This window comes from Mobula hypostoma, chromosome 9 (assembly GCF_963921235.1).
Source record: "Mobula hypostoma chromosome 9, sMobHyp1.1, whole genome shotgun sequence".
NCBI lineage: Eukaryota > Metazoa > Chordata > Chondrichthyes > Myliobatiformes > Myliobatidae > Mobula > Mobula hypostoma.
Genome location: NC_086105.1, coordinates 7,019,380 through 7,035,811, shown reverse-complemented (window position 1 = coordinate 7,035,811; position 16,432 = coordinate 7,019,380). Strand labels below are relative to the sequence as shown.

At 46.8% G+C, this 16,432-nt stretch overlaps 1 protein-coding gene across 1 annotated transcript in view; it reads left to right on the top strand.

Moving 5' to 3' along the window:
* Positions 1-16,432, top strand: part of LOC134352303 (carboxypeptidase M-like) — a 73,857-nt gene that overhangs the window by 39,945 nt on the left and 17,480 nt on the right. The window contains exon 5 of the mRNA XM_063059598.1: positions 7,268-7,455. Coding sequence (XP_062915668.1) covers positions 7,268-7,455 — 188 coding nt within the window. The remainder of the gene's footprint in view (positions 1-7,267; positions 7,456-16,432) is intronic.

The following is a 16,432-nucleotide window of genomic DNA, read 5'->3' as shown; positions in this document are numbered from 1 at the left end:
CATTTAACCTGTTTTTATAAGGCATGCTCCCCAATCCAGGCAACATCCTTGTAAATCTCCTCTGCACCATTTCTATGGTTTCCACATCCTTCCTGTAGTGAGGCAACCAGAACTGAGCACAGTACTCCAAGTGGGGTCTGACCAGGGTCCTATGGCAGATCATCATGGCCGATCCATTTTCCTCTCAGCCTCAATCTCCTGCCTTCTCCCAGTAACCCTTCATACCCTGACTAATCAAGAATCTATCAACCTCTGCCTTAAATATACCCAAATTCCTCAGATGCACGACTCTCTGGCTGAAGAAATTCCTCCCCATCTCCATTTTAGATGGACGCCTCCCCTATTCTGAGGCTGTGCCCTCTCGTCCTAGACTCTCCCATACTGCGAACATCACCACATTGTCAGCTGATTCACCGTCATTTAAAATGGAAGTAGTTAGTATGTCTTTTCCCCACAGCAATTGGTGAATCTCTGGAATTCTCTAACCCAGAGAACTGTGGAGGTTGACTTATTAGAAGTATTTACGTTGGAGGTAGATAAATTTTTGAAAGACTGGGGAATTGAGGGCCAAGAGCATCTGGCAGAGAAGAGAAGTTGAAGAGAAGTTGAAGCCAGCCACAGTCATATTGCATAGCTGGATAGCTTTGAGGGTCCAGGAAATCCACTTCTACTCCTATTTTCTCATGTCCTTTTAAACAAACATACTTTTTTATGTTTAAACAAGCATAATTCTCACATACTTTTGACTGGCGTTCCCTGCTCTATTTTCCATCTTACAGCTGGTCTGAGGTCATTTCTATCTGCCAAGCCTTGCCCCATGTTCCTAGCTGATCCAGACCTATTGTAATCTTAGATGATCTTCCTTACTGTTCATTAAACCACCAATTTTGCGAACAAACTAACCATGCCAACTATGTTTCGTCCAAATCATTAACATAGATGATGAACAATTGGTATACTCATTCTGAGCCCAACATATTGATGCAGCTACAGAGGCAGCAAGACAGTGGCTGTCTTTCATTAAGAGTTTGAGGAGATTTGGTATCTCACCAAAGACACTCACAAATTTCTGCAGCTGTATGTACGGTGGACAGCGTTCTAACTGGCTGCATCACTAGCTGGTATGGGGGGGGCAGGGTGGGACGTGCAGCTACTGCACAGGATTGAAATAAGCTGTAGAGAGTTATAAACTCCAACATGGGCTCGAGTGTCCATAGTATTCAGGACACCTTCAAGGGGCAATGCCTCAAAAAGGCAGTCTCCGTCACTAAGGGCTTCCATCACCCAGGACATGCCCTGTTCTCATTGCTACCATCAGGGAGGAGTCATAGTCATACTTTATTGATCCCGGGGGAAATTGGTACCTCCTGGAGGAGGTACAGGAGCCTGAAGACACACACTTAACTATTCAGAAACAGCTTCTTCCCCACTGCCATCCGATTTCTGAATGGACATTGAACCCATGAACACTACTTCTTTTATTTTTACACTACTTATTTAATTATATATATAGTAATTCAGTTTTTTTTCCTATTATTATGTATTACATTGTACTGCTGTCGCTAGGACTACAAGTTTCATGACATATGCCGGTGATATTAAACCTGATTCTGAAAACACCATTTTTTTCCCCTCCTCAGGTAAGGAGGAGTCTGTGCACATCCAGCAAGAAATGTTTGCTGTTCAGAAAGCTTGTATTTGCTGGCAATATTCACACAAGTAACAGGCAATAATTACCTCAAAGAGAGAGTACTTGAATAGTATTACCCAATAAATACAGTGGATGCAAATGTAGGTCAGAGATGGATATATTACAGCAGTTCAAATTTATTATTAAAGTACACATATGCCATACAACACCAAGATTCATTTCCTTGCGGGAATTAACAGAAAATACAAGAAACACAATAGAATCAATGAAAGACCACATCCAACAGGGTGGATAAACTTCGAATGTGCAACAGACAACAAACTGTGCAAGTACAAAACTAGGAACAAATAAATAAATAATAAATATTGAGATATAATTTGTACTTTCCTTGAAAGTGAGTCGATAGTTTGTAGGAACCGTTCAGTGTTGGAGTGGCTGAAGTTGAGGGAAGTTATCCTCTCTGATTCAAGAGCCTGATGGCTGAGAGGTAATAACTGTTCCTGAATCTGGTAGTGTGAGTCCTGAGGCTCTTGTACGTTCTTCCTGATGGTATCAGAGAGAAGAAAGCATGACCTGGATGATAGGGGTCCTTGATTATGGATGCTGCTTTCCTGTGACAGTGCTCCACGTGGAATGCACAATAAATGTAGACCTTTCTTGTGATGTCCACATCCAGTTTTAGAAAGAATAATTTCAATTATCTGTCCTAAGTAGCCGTCCCTTTCCATTCATTAATCAAACTGAACATCAACTTTGTCCTTGACAGTCTACATCAATTTCCAATGAAGCAAATCTTGGTTTTAACAATTACATCTGTAATTCCAAATGCCTCTCTCCTTTCAGTAATATCTGTCTTTTCTCCCACTCCATCACATTTAACTCTTCAATGCTGTCCACATGATTTTAATTTCTTTGCCATTAGCTTTCATGTCTTTTGTTGTCACAGCATTAAACTCCCAAAATCTCTCCTTTTGTTTCTTTAAAATTAATCCTGATGAGCCATCTAAATAACTGAACTTTATTGTGCATCTGTCTTTGTATATAATCCTGGCATTCTTGTCCTGAACTCTGATGTTTTCCTACATTTTAGGTGATTTAAAAATACAGGCAGGTATTTATTTCTTCTCCTCTGTATACATATGTCTAACCTTCTGAGATTCCAGTCTTAGAATCTTTGCTGTGTCCATATTATCTTAAACCAGGGGTTCCCAAATTGGGATCCAAGGATGCTTTGCTTAATGGTATTGGTCTATGGCATAAAAAAAAGGTTGGGAACCCCTGCTTTAAACTTACAAAATTTACATTGTAATATAGATATTCTTCATAAAGATTTCAATGGTTTACAAAAAAAAGATGGCAGCAAAAGGCAAACTGTATGACAGGTGCACAGAACAGAGAGGAAGAATAAAACCATAAGACATAGGAGCAGAATTAGGCCATTCAGCCCATCGAGTCTGATCCGCCATTCCATCATGGCTGAGCCCAGATCCCACTCAACCCCATACACCTGCCTTCTCACTATATCCTTTGATGTCCTGACCAATGAGGAAACTATCCAATTTAAATATACCCAGAGACTTGGCCTGCACCGCAGTCTGTGGCAGAGCATTCCACAGTTTATCTGGCTAAAAAAAAAATTCCTCATTACCTCTGTTCTAAAAGGTCATCTCTCAATTTTGAGGCTATGCCCGCCAGTTCTGGATACCCCCACCATAGGAAACATCCTCCCCACATCCACCTTATCTAGTCCTTTCAACATTTGGTATGGTTCAGTGAGAACCCTCCGCATTTTTCTAAATTCCAGTGAGTACAGGCCCAAATCTGCCAAATGCTCCTCATATGTTAACCACTTCATTCCTGGAATCATCCTCATGAACCTCCTCTGGACTCTTTTCAATGATAACACGTACTTTCTGAGATAAGGGACCCAAAACCGTTGACAATACTACAAGTATGGCCTGACCAGTGTCTCAGCATTATCTCCTTGCTTTTATATTTCATTCCTCTTGAAATATATGCCAACATTGCATTTGCCTTTTTTACCACAGATTCAACCTGTGAATTAACCTCACAGGAGTCTTGCACAAGGACTCCCAAGTCCCTTTGCACCTCTGAAGTTTGAATTTTCTCCCTATTTAGATAATAGTCCACACTCTTTTTACCAAAATGCATGATCATACATTTCCTGTCACCGTATTCCATCTGCCACTTTTTTGCCCATTCTCCCAATGGTCTAAGTCCTGCTTCAATCGCACTGCTTCCTCAGCACTACCTACCCCTCCACCTATCTTTGTTTCATCCACAGACTTTGCCACAAAGCCATCATTGACAAACAATGTGAAAAGTAGCAGTCCCAATGCTGACCCCTGACGAACACCACTAGTTACTGGCAGCCAACCAGAAAAGTCCCCTTTATTCCCACTCACTGCCTCCTGCCTATGAGCCATTCCTCTATCCATGCCAGTATATATCTTGTAACACCATGGGATTGTATCTTGTTAAGCAGCCTCACGTGAGGCATCTTATCAAATGCCTTCTGAAACTCCTTTGTCCACCCGGCTTGTTACTTCCTCAAAAAACTGTAACAGATTTGTCACGCAAGATTTCCCTTTAACAGAAAGCAAACTGACTCTGAAACCTCATCCTTAATAATGACTCCACCACTTCTCCAACCACTGAGGTTAAGCTAACTGGTTATAATTTCCTCTTTTGTCTTCCTCCCTTCTTAAAGAGTGGAGTGACATTTGCAATTTTCCAGTCCCTGGGACCATGCCAGAATTAAGTGATTCCTGAAAGATCGTGACCAATGCATCTGTTATCTCTTCAGCAATCTCTTTCTGGATTCTGGGACCTTTCATTTTGCCTAGCACTTTTTCCTTTGTAATAGCAATGGCACTCACTCCTGCTCCCTGACACTCACGGACCTCTGGCACACTGCTAGTGTCTTCCACAATAAAGATTGATGCAAGATACTCATTAAGTTCATAAGCCATTTCTTTATCCCCCACTAGTACCTCATCAGCATCATTTTCCAGTAGACAAAATATCACCTCTCACCTCTCTTTTGCTCTTTATATAACTGAAAAAACTTGTAGTATCCTGCTCTATATTATCGACTAGTTTGCCCTTATATTTCATTTTTTCCCTTCTTATAGCTTCTTTAGTTGCCTATTGTTGGATTTTCGAAGCTTCTTAATTATCCAACTTCCCACTCACTTTTGCTACTTTATATGCCCTTTCCTTGGCTTTTATGCAGTCCTTAACTTTCCTTGTTAGCTACGGTTACCTAACCCTGCCATTTGAGAACAACTTCTTCTGTGGGACATATCTATCCTGCGCCTTGTGCACTATTCCCAGAAACTTCAGCCACCTCTGCTCTGTCGTCATTCCTGCCAGTATCCTCCTCCAATCCACCTGGGCAAGCTCCTCTCTCATGCCTCCTAAATTCCCCTTATTCCATTGCAATACTGATACATGTGAGTTATGCTCCTCTCTCTCAAATTGCAGTATGAATTCAATCATTTTATGATCACCATCTCCTAGGGTTCCTTTACATTAAGCTCCCTAATAAAATCTGGGTTGTTACACAGCACCAAATTTAAGATAGTCTTTCCCCAAGTAGGCTCAAGCACAAGTTGCTCTAAAAGGCTATCTTCTATGCATTCAACAAATTCCATCTCTTGCGATCCAACCCCAACCTGATTTTCCCAATCCCCTTGCATATTGAAGTCCCCCATTACAATTGTGACATTACCTTTATTACATGCCTTTTCCAGCTCCCTTTGCAATCTTAACCCTACATCTTGGCTACTATTTGGATGCCTATATGATTCCCATAATGTGTTTTTTTGTAACCCTTGCAGTTTCTTAACTCTATTCACAAAGATTCAACGTTCTCTGTATAGAGCAAAGCAGCTATCCAAATAAGACTATTGCATTGCGTCATTAAGAAAAAGGGGAAAACACAATTGGAAAAAACAAGATACAAGTTTAAACACAGCTGTACAAAGAAGGAAACTGTCATGGTCCGGTCTGTGAAATCTGCATTCTGGTTCACGGTCCAGTTCATCGATCCTTATTCCGGGTTTTCCTGTTTTCCCTTGTTCCATCGGGTGCCTTAATTGAGGCACCTGATTTTCGTTTTGGGCTGGCACATAAATACCTCTGCAAACCAAGGATTCTCTGCTGGACTGTTCACTTCCCTTCTCCATCTGAATCCCCGACAGCTTACCTCGGCAGTCATCCCGGCCCTGCGTCCTAGAAAGCGTCCCAGCCCTGCGCTCCAAGGAGGAGTCCTGGCTCCATACCCAAGGGCTAACCAAGCCGAGTCCAAGAGCCGAGCCCTACCCTGGAGTTCCACGTCCTGCCCTGGAGTACCTCGCCCAGCCCAGTGCTGGAGATTCCTCGTCCTGTGCTGGAGATTCCTCATCCAGTCCAGGAGTTCCCTCGTCCAGTCCAAGCCACGTCCTAGAACCTCGTCTAGTCCAAGCCACGTCCTAGAACCTCGTCTAGTCCAAGCCACATCCTAGAACCTCGTCTAGTCCAAGCCACATCCTAGAACCTCGTCTAGTCCAAGCCACATCCTAGAACCTTGTCCTGTCCAAGTCAAGGTTTTGTGTTCTCGTCCTGTCCATGTGCCTCATCCTGTGCAGGAGTTCCACATCCAGTCCTGTAGCCACGTCTTGTCCTTGCCTAGATCCGGGGTCCGAGCTCGAGTCAAAACTCAGGTTCCGGGTCCCTGTCCAGTCTCTGGCTCGGAATCCTAGCCCAAGCTCCTAGTTCCAAATTCCTTGTCCTGGTCCCACTTTCCTAGTCTTAGTCCTAGCCCAGGCCCAGTGTCCTTGTCTTGTCCAGGGCCTGTGTCCATGTCCAGCATCATTTCTTCCTGACTCCCCTTGCATTCTTGGTAAACCTTGTCCTGTTCCTAGTACTTCAGTATCTGTGGCTTGCATTTGGGTCCGCTCCCAACGCCCCCTTATGACAGAAACATTTTCTTCATATTTATCCTTGAACAGTTCTGGAAAATTAGATGGCAAATTAAATTTTAGTTTAATGTACAAAATCACTGTAAACTTAATCTACTGTTTTCTTGGCATTTCCTCGAAGATCAGTTAAGAATAATCAATGTCGTACATCTCTTCTCAGCAATAATCACCATTACACACTTGGCATTTTGCAGATCCTACCAAGTGCCCATTTTTGTTGGAAGACTGATACTGTATTTTTTAAAATGAAAAATAAAGGTATTGTTGGACCTGTTGAAATGATAAAAAAAAAAGAATTTGGAAAAGTTATTTAATGTCGCAATGAAAACAATTTGGTCTGAAATTCGCTGATTTAACAGAAACAACACATATAAAAGTTGCTGGTGAATGCAGCAGGCCAGGCAGCATCTCTAGGAAAAGGTGCAGTCGACGTTTCAGGCCGAGACCCTTCGTCAGGACTAACTGAAGTCTCGGCCTGAAATGTCGACTGCACCTTTTCCTAGAGATGCTGCCTGGCCTGCTGCGTTCACCAGCAACTTTTATGTGTTACTTGAATTTCCAGCATCTGCAGAATTCCTGTTGTTTGATATAACAGAATGTCACTTTGAATTTTTGTTACTTTCCACTTCAGAAAAAACAAAGCAGGTTTTGACCTGAACAGAAACTTCCCCACCGTTCCTGTAAAGAACACCCCATCAACATTGCAACCAGAAACGAAAGCCATAATGAACTGGATTTCGAATGAAACGTTTGTACTGTCCTTAAGTTTGCACGGAGGAGCTGTTGTAGTCAGCTACCCATATGACAGCTTTATAGAAGGTAATATTGTTGAAATATCTGTCTGTTCCTTCAAGAAAATTTTATGTACAGTGTTGGTCTAAATACTAGTGGTGGAAAATACTTTGAAGATTCATTCAGAGTAAAACTTTTACTGGGGACCCTGGTTCCTGTGTCACCACTAACACACTGGGGCCCTGGACATGGATGAAATCACCATCTTCTGCTCTGATCCAAGCATCTGCGAACAGTTTGAGCTGGTGTTGGGGACCAGGGTCAACCGCACGATGAGCGAAGCCATGCTCTTCGGCAACTGGCCAGACCGATCCAGTGTCCCCTTCACTATCAGGTCCAATCACATGGAGGTGTTGGGGATCTGGTTCAGAGGGGCCGAGGCATGCAATAAGAACTGGCAGGAGCAGACTGCCAAAGTGAAACAGAAACTGGGACTGTGGGGAGGGCGCTCCCTATGGATAACTGGCAAGAACCTGGTCGTCAGGTGAGGTGCTTTCAGGGCTGCTGTGCTTGGTGCAAGTGTGGTCCGTCCCCCACTCCTCCTGTCACGGTCCGGTCCGTGGATTCTGTACTCCAGTTATTCCATTTTCCCTGTGTTCCGTTGGGCGCCTTGATTGGGGCGCCTGATTCTCATTTGGGGCTGGCTACATAAAAGTCTTTGGGTTACAGCGGCTCTTTGTTGGTTCGTCATCAGAAGCTCGGCATCAGTAACCTTCGTCAGTCTCCTCGGCAGTCACCATGGCAGTTCCCCATCAGTACTGTCAGAATCCCGTCTGCAATTTCATTTCTTCGGCAGTTTGAACGGGGCACGACTGCGCAAGTGTGTGAAGGTCGGCCTGTGAGAACAGCAGGAGAGTTTAAAAAGTGAGCAGATTGAGAAGGGGAAGGTCATTTCTTTGGCAGTTTGAACGGGGCACGACTGTGCAAACACGTGAAAGTCGGCCTGTTAGAAAAGTGGGAGAGTTTAAAAAGTGAGCAGATTAACAGAACAGGTGTTGTAGGAGCGGGCGACGGAGTAGTAGGAGAGATGGAGTAGGAAGGTTTTGGCTCAAGAGGCTTCAGCGAGCAGAGGCTGTGGACGAGCTTGCTCCCAGTGAGGTAAGGCAGGGTAAGTTCCTTTAATTAATCTAATTAACTTAGGAGCAGGTAATGGAGGCAGCAGTTAGGGCAGTTGAGTGCTCCGTTTGCAGTATGTGGGAAGTCAGGGACAGCACAATTGTCCCTGATGACTACACCTGTAAAAGGTGCATCCAGCTGCAGCTCCTGACAAACCGAGTTAGGGAACTGGAGCTGGAGCTGGATGAACTTCGGATCATTCGTGAGGCAGAGGCAGAAATAGACAGGAGTTTCAGGGAGATAGTCAACCCTAAAAGTCAGGAGACAGGTAGCTGGGTGTCTGTCAGGAGAGGGAAGGGGAACAGACAGAATGAGCAGAGCACCCCTGTGGCTGTTCCCATCAATAATAAGTATACCATTTTGGATACTGTTGTTGGGGAAGACCTACCAGGGACAAGTTGCAGTGGTTGCGTCTCTGGCACCGAGACTGGACCCTCAGCTCAGAAGGGAAGGAGGGAAAAGAGGAGAGCAGCAGTGATAGGGGATTCGTAGTTAGGGGGACAGATAAGGGGTTTTGTGGGTGTCACAGCGGAGGGCGTTGGGAACAGACCCAAATGCAAGACACAGACACTAAAGTACTAGGAACAGGAATGGACAAAACTGAATGACGGGACAGGACGCAGATGAGGAGTAGGGACAGGAACACAGACTAGGCTAGGGTAGCAGGACCAGGACAAGGGACTGGGAACTAGGAGCTTGGGCGTGGACTCCAAGCCAGAGGCTGGACAAGGGCCCAGAACCTGGGTCTTGACTCGAGCTCAGAACCCAAAACTAGGCAAAGACGTGATGAGGCTTGGGTTCTTGGAGATGAGACGAAGACGTGACGAGGCTTGGGTTCTTGGAAATGAGGCGAAGACGTGACGAGGCTTGGGTTCTTGGAGATGAGGCGAAGACGTGACGAGGCTTGGGTTCTTGGAGGCTCGACGAGGACATGACGGGACAAGGGTACTTCGAGGCAACTCCCAGGCAGGATGCGGGACTCCACCCCACGGAGGCAAGGACAGGGAGGGAAAGACCCAACCGCAGGGTAATGGCAAATGACCTGGCTTACCCGACGGAGGCAAGGGACAGGAAGGGACAGAACCAACCGCAGGGTAACAGCAAATGGTCTGGCTTACCCGACAGAGGCAAGGGACAGGAAGGGACAGAACCAACCGCAGGGTAACGGCAATCAGCCTGGCTTACCCGATGGAGGCAAGGGACAGGAAGGGAGCTAGGTCCGGGGTAGGTCCAAGACTTGAGGTGGCCGGTAACTTCAGCAGGCTATGGAACAGCCAAATCCATATCTCGATGACTGCACTAGCCTTCCACCGGTGGGTTGCTCCAAGGGGAGACTGACGAGATGACCCAGCAACCACACTCGATCCCAGGGCCACTTATAGTCCCAGCCCCAAGATGAGCATCAGGTGCTTATGGTTAAGTCCAACTGAAACAAGGGACAGCCGGAAGACCCGGAGTCCGGAATCCGCGGACTGGACCGTGAACTGGAATGCGGACTTTCGACTGGAACCATGACAGTGGGAGAGATCGAGAATCCCGGATGGTCTGTTGCCTCCTTGGTGCCAGGGTCTGCGATATCTCGGATCGAGTTCTCAGTATTCTCAAGAGGGAGGGTGAGCAGCTAGATGTTGAGGTCCATGTAGGGACCAATGACGTGGATAGGAAGAAGGAGGAGGTCCTGCAAAGAGAGTTTAGGGAGTTAGGTGCAAAGTTGAAGGACAGGACCTCCAGGGTGCAATCTCAGGATTGCTACCCGTACCACGTGCTAGTGAGGCTAGAAATAGGAAGATAATGCAGCTAAATACGTGGCTAAGGAGTTGGTGCAGGAGGGAGGGCTTCATGTTTCTGGACAATTGGGCCTTGTTCCAGGGAAGGTGGGACCTGTTCTGATGGGACGGGTTGCACCTGAACTAGAGAGGGACTAACATCTTTGTGGGAAAGTTTGCTAGTGCTGCTCTGGGGGGTTTAAACTAGATTTGCAGGGGGAGGGGAACCAGAGTGTTAGAGCAGATAGTGAGGTGGAGGAGGATAAAGGCCATGCGAGAACTGCAAGTATAGTGCATGGAGTAAAGCCAGATCTAACATGTGGAGAGGCTTTGAGGAAAGAGACACAGAATAAAGGGTGTAAAGGTAGTAAGGTAGAAGGGCTAAAGTGTGTGTACTTCAATGCAAGAAGCATCAGGAACAAAGGTGATGAACTGAGAGCTTGGATACATACATGGAATTATGATGTAGTGGCCATTACAGAGACAGGGCGGGAATGGATTCTCAATATTTCTGGATTTCAGTGCTTTAAAAGGGATAGAGAGGGCGGAAAAAGGGAAGGAGGGGTGGCATTACTGGTCAGGGATACTATTACAGCTACAGAAAGGGTGGGTAATGTAGCAGGATCCTCTTTTGAATCAATGTGGGTGGAAGTCAGGAACAGGAAGGGAGCAGTTACTCTATTGGGAGTATTCTATAGGCCCCCTGGTAGCAGCAGAGATACCGAGGAGCAGATTGGGAGGCAGATTTTGGAAAGGTGCAAAAATAACAGGGTTGTTATCAGGGGTGACTTTAACTTCCCTAATATTGATTGGCACCTGATTAGTTCCAATGGTTTCGACAGGGCAAAGTTTGTTAAGTGTGTCCAGGACGGATTCCTGTCACAGTATGTGGACAGGCCGACTAGGGGGAATGCCATACTAGATCTAGTATTAGGTAACGAACCAGGTCAGGTCACAGATCTCTCAGTGGGTGAGCATCTGGGGGACAGTAACCACTGCTCCCTGGCCTTTAGCATTTTCATGGAAAAGGATAGACTCAGGACAAGAACATTTTTAATTGGGGAAGGGCAAATTATGAGGCTATAAGGCTAGAACTTGCGGGTGTGAATTGGGATGATGTTTTTGCAGGGAAATGTACTATGGACATGTGGTCGATGTTTAGGGATCTCTTGCAGGATGTTAGGGATAAATTTGTCCCGGTGAGGAAGATAAAGAGTGGTATGGTGAAGGAACCATGGGTGACAAGTGAGGTAGAAAATCTAGTCAGGTGGAAGGCGGCCGCATACATGAGGTTTAGGAAGCAAGGATCAGATGGGTCTATTGAGGAATATAGGGAAGCAAGAAAGGAGCTTAAGAAGGGGCTGAGGAGAGCAAGAAGGGGGCATGAGAAGGCCTTGGCGAGTAGGGTAAAGGAAAACCCCAAGGCATTCTTCAATTATGTGAAGAACAAAAGGATGACAGGAGTGAAAGTAGGACCGATGGGAGATAAAGGTGGGAAGGTGTGCCTGGAGGCTGTGAAAGTGAGTGAGGTCCTCAATGAATACTTCTCTTCGGTATTCATCAATGAGAGGGAACTTGATGACAGTGAGGACAATATGAGTGAGGTTGATATTCTGGAAACACACATCAAAGTTGCTTGAATTTCCAGCATCTGCAGAATTCCTGTTGTTTGATATTCTGGAGCATGTTGATATTAAGGGAGAGGAGGTGTTGGAGTTGTTAAAATACATTAGGACGGATAAGTCCCCGGGGCCTGACAGAATATTCCCCAGGCTGCTCCATGAGGCAAGGGAAGAGATTGCTGAGCCTCTGGCTAGGATCTTTATGTTCTCGTTGTCCACAGGAATTTTACCAGAGGATTGGAGGGAGGCGAATGTTGTCCCTTTGTTCAAAAAAGGTAGTAGGGATAGTCGGGGTAATTATAGACCAGTGAGCCTTATGTCTATGGTGGGAAAGCTGTTGGAAAAGATTCTTAAAGATAGGATCTCTGGGAATTTAGAGAATCATGGTCTGATCAGGGACAGTCAGCATGGCTTTGTGAAGGGCAGATCATGTCTAACAAACCTGATAGAGTTCTTTGAGGAGGTGACCAGGCATATAAATGAGGGTAGTGCAGTGGATATGATCTACATGGATTTTAGTAAGGCATTTGACAAGGTTCCACACGGTAGGTTTATTCAGAAAGTCAGAAGGCATGGGATCCAGAGAAGTTTGGCCAGGTGGATTCAGAATTGGCTTGCCTGCAGAAAGCAGAGGGTTGTGATGGAGGGAGTACGTTCGGATTGGAGGGTTCTGACTAGCAGTGTCCCACAAGGATCTGTTCTGGGACCTCTACTTTTTGTGATTTTTATTAATGACCTGGATGTGGGGGTGGAAGGGTGGGTTGGCAAGTTTGCAGACGACACAAAGGTTGGTGGTGTTGTGGATAGTGTAGAGGATTGTCGAAGATTGCAGAGAGACATTGATAGGATGCAGAAATGGGCTGAGAAGTGGCAGATGGAGTTCAACCCAGAGAAGTGTGAGGTGGTACACTTTGGAAGGACAAACTCCAAGGCAGAGTACAAAGTAAGTGGCAGGATACTTGGTAGTGTGGAGGAGCAGAGGGATCTCAGGGTACATGTCCACAGATTCCTGAAAGTTGCCTCACAGGTAGATAGGGTAGTTAAGAAAGCTAAGGGGTGTTAGCTTTTATAAGTCAAGGGAAAGAGTTTAAGAGTTGCGAGATAATGAGGCAGCTCTATAAAACTCTGGTTAGGCCACACATGGAGTACTGTGTCCAGTTCTGGTCGCCTCACTATAGGAGGGATGTAGAAGTATTGGAAAGGGTACAGAGGAGATTTACCAGGATGCATTATTATCAGAGATTAAAGGTGCAAGGGCTTTACTCTTTGGAGAGAAGGAGGATGAGAGGTATACAAGAGGAATAGATAGAGTGGACAGTGTTACGTACCCTGTAACTGGGTTGCCAAACCAGCAAAAATGGATCACTCAGTTGGAGTCTGGAGTACTAGAACTAAGAAAGTTTTATTAAAGAAACAAGCAACACAGTAATTGAAAGGATAATAAATGCAACAGTTCAGCGATGATAACCACACATGTGCACAGAATTAAGATAACAGCATCAATCAAGCTCTATCGTTGTCTAGGGGTAAATGACCAAATTTCAAAATGACTCAAAGTTCAGTCCAGTTCAGTTCGCAGTAATCGTTGCCATGGCGATGGACAACGTGGGGGAAGAGAGAGATAGAACAGGAACAACTGATCATTCAGAACACTGCTTCACTCACAGACCGGCGAGATTGCTCACAAGCAACTTTTTGGGCGGGTCCTTGGTGATGTCACCTGAGGTCACCGACTGTGACCCCTCCTCCAGATGCGGTCGATCCTCTGCAGTGAACCCGGCACCCAGGCAAGGGCGGACACACACCGGGTTCCCGCTGATCGTACCTTTCCACCCTGGTCGTTGTCTGGTACTTCTCACCCACTCGTGAGAGGCGCACCGCTTCCAGGGTCTCGTTACCTCGGGTGGCGTGTGTGTCCCTGTCTTAGCGAACCTGTCCCTTTTTATCCCCCTGCTGGGGTATCACCTGTCCATCACTTCAAACAGTTCAGGGTTCAAAGGGGGAGCCGCTCCAGACAGCTCTCTCTCTCCCACGTCCCTTCATTACACATCTCCAGACGCTGCTCCATTGTTCCTTATCTCTCCTTCCCCTGAGGGCAGGTGGCAGACCAACTGCTGATGTCACTGATGCTAACCCAGGCCAGCAAACATCTTAATTTTGTGTATTCTCGTAACAACAGCCAGCGCCTCTTCCCCAGGGCACGACTGCTCAATACAAGACGACGTGGCTTTAAGGTAAGGGGTGGGAAGTTCAAGGAGGATATTAGAGGAAGGTTTTTTACTCAGAGAGTGGTTGGTGTGTGGAATGCACTGCCTGAGTCAGTGGTGGTGGCAGATACCCTAGTGAAATTTAAGAGATTACTAGACAGGTATATGGAGGAATTTAAGGTGGGGGTTACATGGGAGGCATGGTTTAAGGGTCAGCACAACATAGTGGGCCAAAGGGCCTGTACTGTGCTGTACTATTCTATGTTGTACGCATCCTCAACTGCATCCCCGTTAAGTAACCTGCCGGAGTGAGAGTGGACCCTTGTTGCGTCAAGATAAGGAACAGTCTATCATTGTTTGGAACTGTCTCTTTGTGTCCTTGCCTTCGCTAGGTAGGTCCGGCCGTTTGCCACTACCTTGAGCTGGGAGCCGTCTCTTCCTGTCCTTGCCTCCGCTGGGTAGGTCTGGCCATCTGCCATTTCCTTGAGTGGAGAACGGTCTCTTCGTGTTCAGTGTGCAGAAAGAGTCCCGGCCCTATGTCCTGTACCCAAGGAGGGGTCCCTCTGTGTTCTGTATCTAAGAGGAGTCCCAGCTCAGTGTTTTGTGTCCTGTATCTAGTCTGAGTCAAGAGCCGAATCCAGTCCAAGAGTCAAGGCTTAGTGTTCCCCGTCCCAGTCAAGTGTCAAATCCGATCCTACTCCCGAGTCCTAGCCAAGACCCAGGTTCTGAGTCCCTGTCCAGTCTCTGGTTCGAAGTCCCTGTCCAGGCTCCTAGTTCCAACTTTCACGTCCGGGTCCCGTGTTCCAACTCCAAGTCCTAACCCAAGCCCTGAGTCTCAGTCTTGGCCAGTGCTCGTGTCCGTGTCCAGCTACGCTTCTTCCCGCTTCTGCTTTGCTGTCTTCTGGATTACCCTCTGATCAATCCTTGCTTCCCGACTTCCCTTGCTTTCCTGATAAACTCATTGCCCAGTTCCTAGTACTTCAGTGTCTGTGTCTTGCATTTGGGTCCACTACCAGCGCCCCCTTGCAACACCTGCAGCTTGGAAATCACCCGAGCCATCTTCAGATTCATCTGGGGATCCAAGATGGAGTGGGTCAGATGGGCCACCATGCACAAGTCCCTGGAAAATGGGGGCAAAAACATTCCCAATGTCACCCTCACCCTGATGGTCAGCTTCATGTGTGGCTGCATCAGGTTGTATGTGGAACCCAGATATGTGGGCACCAAGTACCACTACATGCCCAGGTTCTACCTGTCGCCCTGGCTACGAAGAATGGGTCTGGCCCCATTCCCGCGCAACACCCCAGTTAGCTGGTCATTGCCGCCATACCTGTGCTTTGTGGAAAAGTCCTTCCAGGTCAACGCCTTTGACCACAGGGTCATCAGGCAGTGGTCGGCACGTAATGTCCTGCAGGCACTGCAGGAGAAGGACGTGATGGACAAAGTGGGATGGTTCCCTGAGCAGGCTGTCCAGTTCATTTGGCAAAATGCCTCATCGCCAGACCTCACCAACAGGCACCAAGACCTTGCCTAGCTGGTGGTGAGAGGGGCCCTCCCTGTCAGATCCCTCCTGTATGTCCGGGACGTCGTCTCCACACCCCACTGCCCACAGGAGGACTGCAGTGAGGAGGAGTCTGTGACCCACCTCTTTGCACACTGTCAGTTCACAGAGAGGGTGTGAAGGAGGATGGACGGGCTAGTGTCACGTTTCATCCCCAGCAGCTGCGTAACAGAGGACTCTCTGATCTACGGGCTGTTCCCGGGGACGCACACGGAGACCAACATCCATTGCTGCTGGCAGATCATCAACTCGGTGAAAGACCATCTTTGGTCGGCCCGAAGCTTGATGGTCTACCAGCACGTGGAGATGTCCGTGGGAGAATGCTGCCGACTGGCACATTCTCGGCTGCAGGAGTACGTGCTGAGGGACGCACTGAAACTCGGTGCAGCCACCGCAAGGGCCCGGTGGGGAAGGACCATGGTTTAGGGTTCTTCTTCCGCGGGAGTGGGAGGGGTCGGGTGGCGGGGAGTACACCTCTCAGCAATGGTGTGTAAAGATGAAACAACAGAGTGCCACGCGAGTGGCTAAAAGTGTGGAAATGTATAGAATATAGTGGAAATGTCAGTAAAGGATTGAGAGTCCTTGAATGGTTTATTGTACATAATTTCATTTTTGAATAAAGTATATTTTGTTAATAAAAAAATTAGTACTAATGAAATAAGGAGAAAAAGCAAAGAGGTCCTGTAGAGAGAACTCAGAGAGCCAGGCAGAAAGCTGAGAAGCAGGACCTCC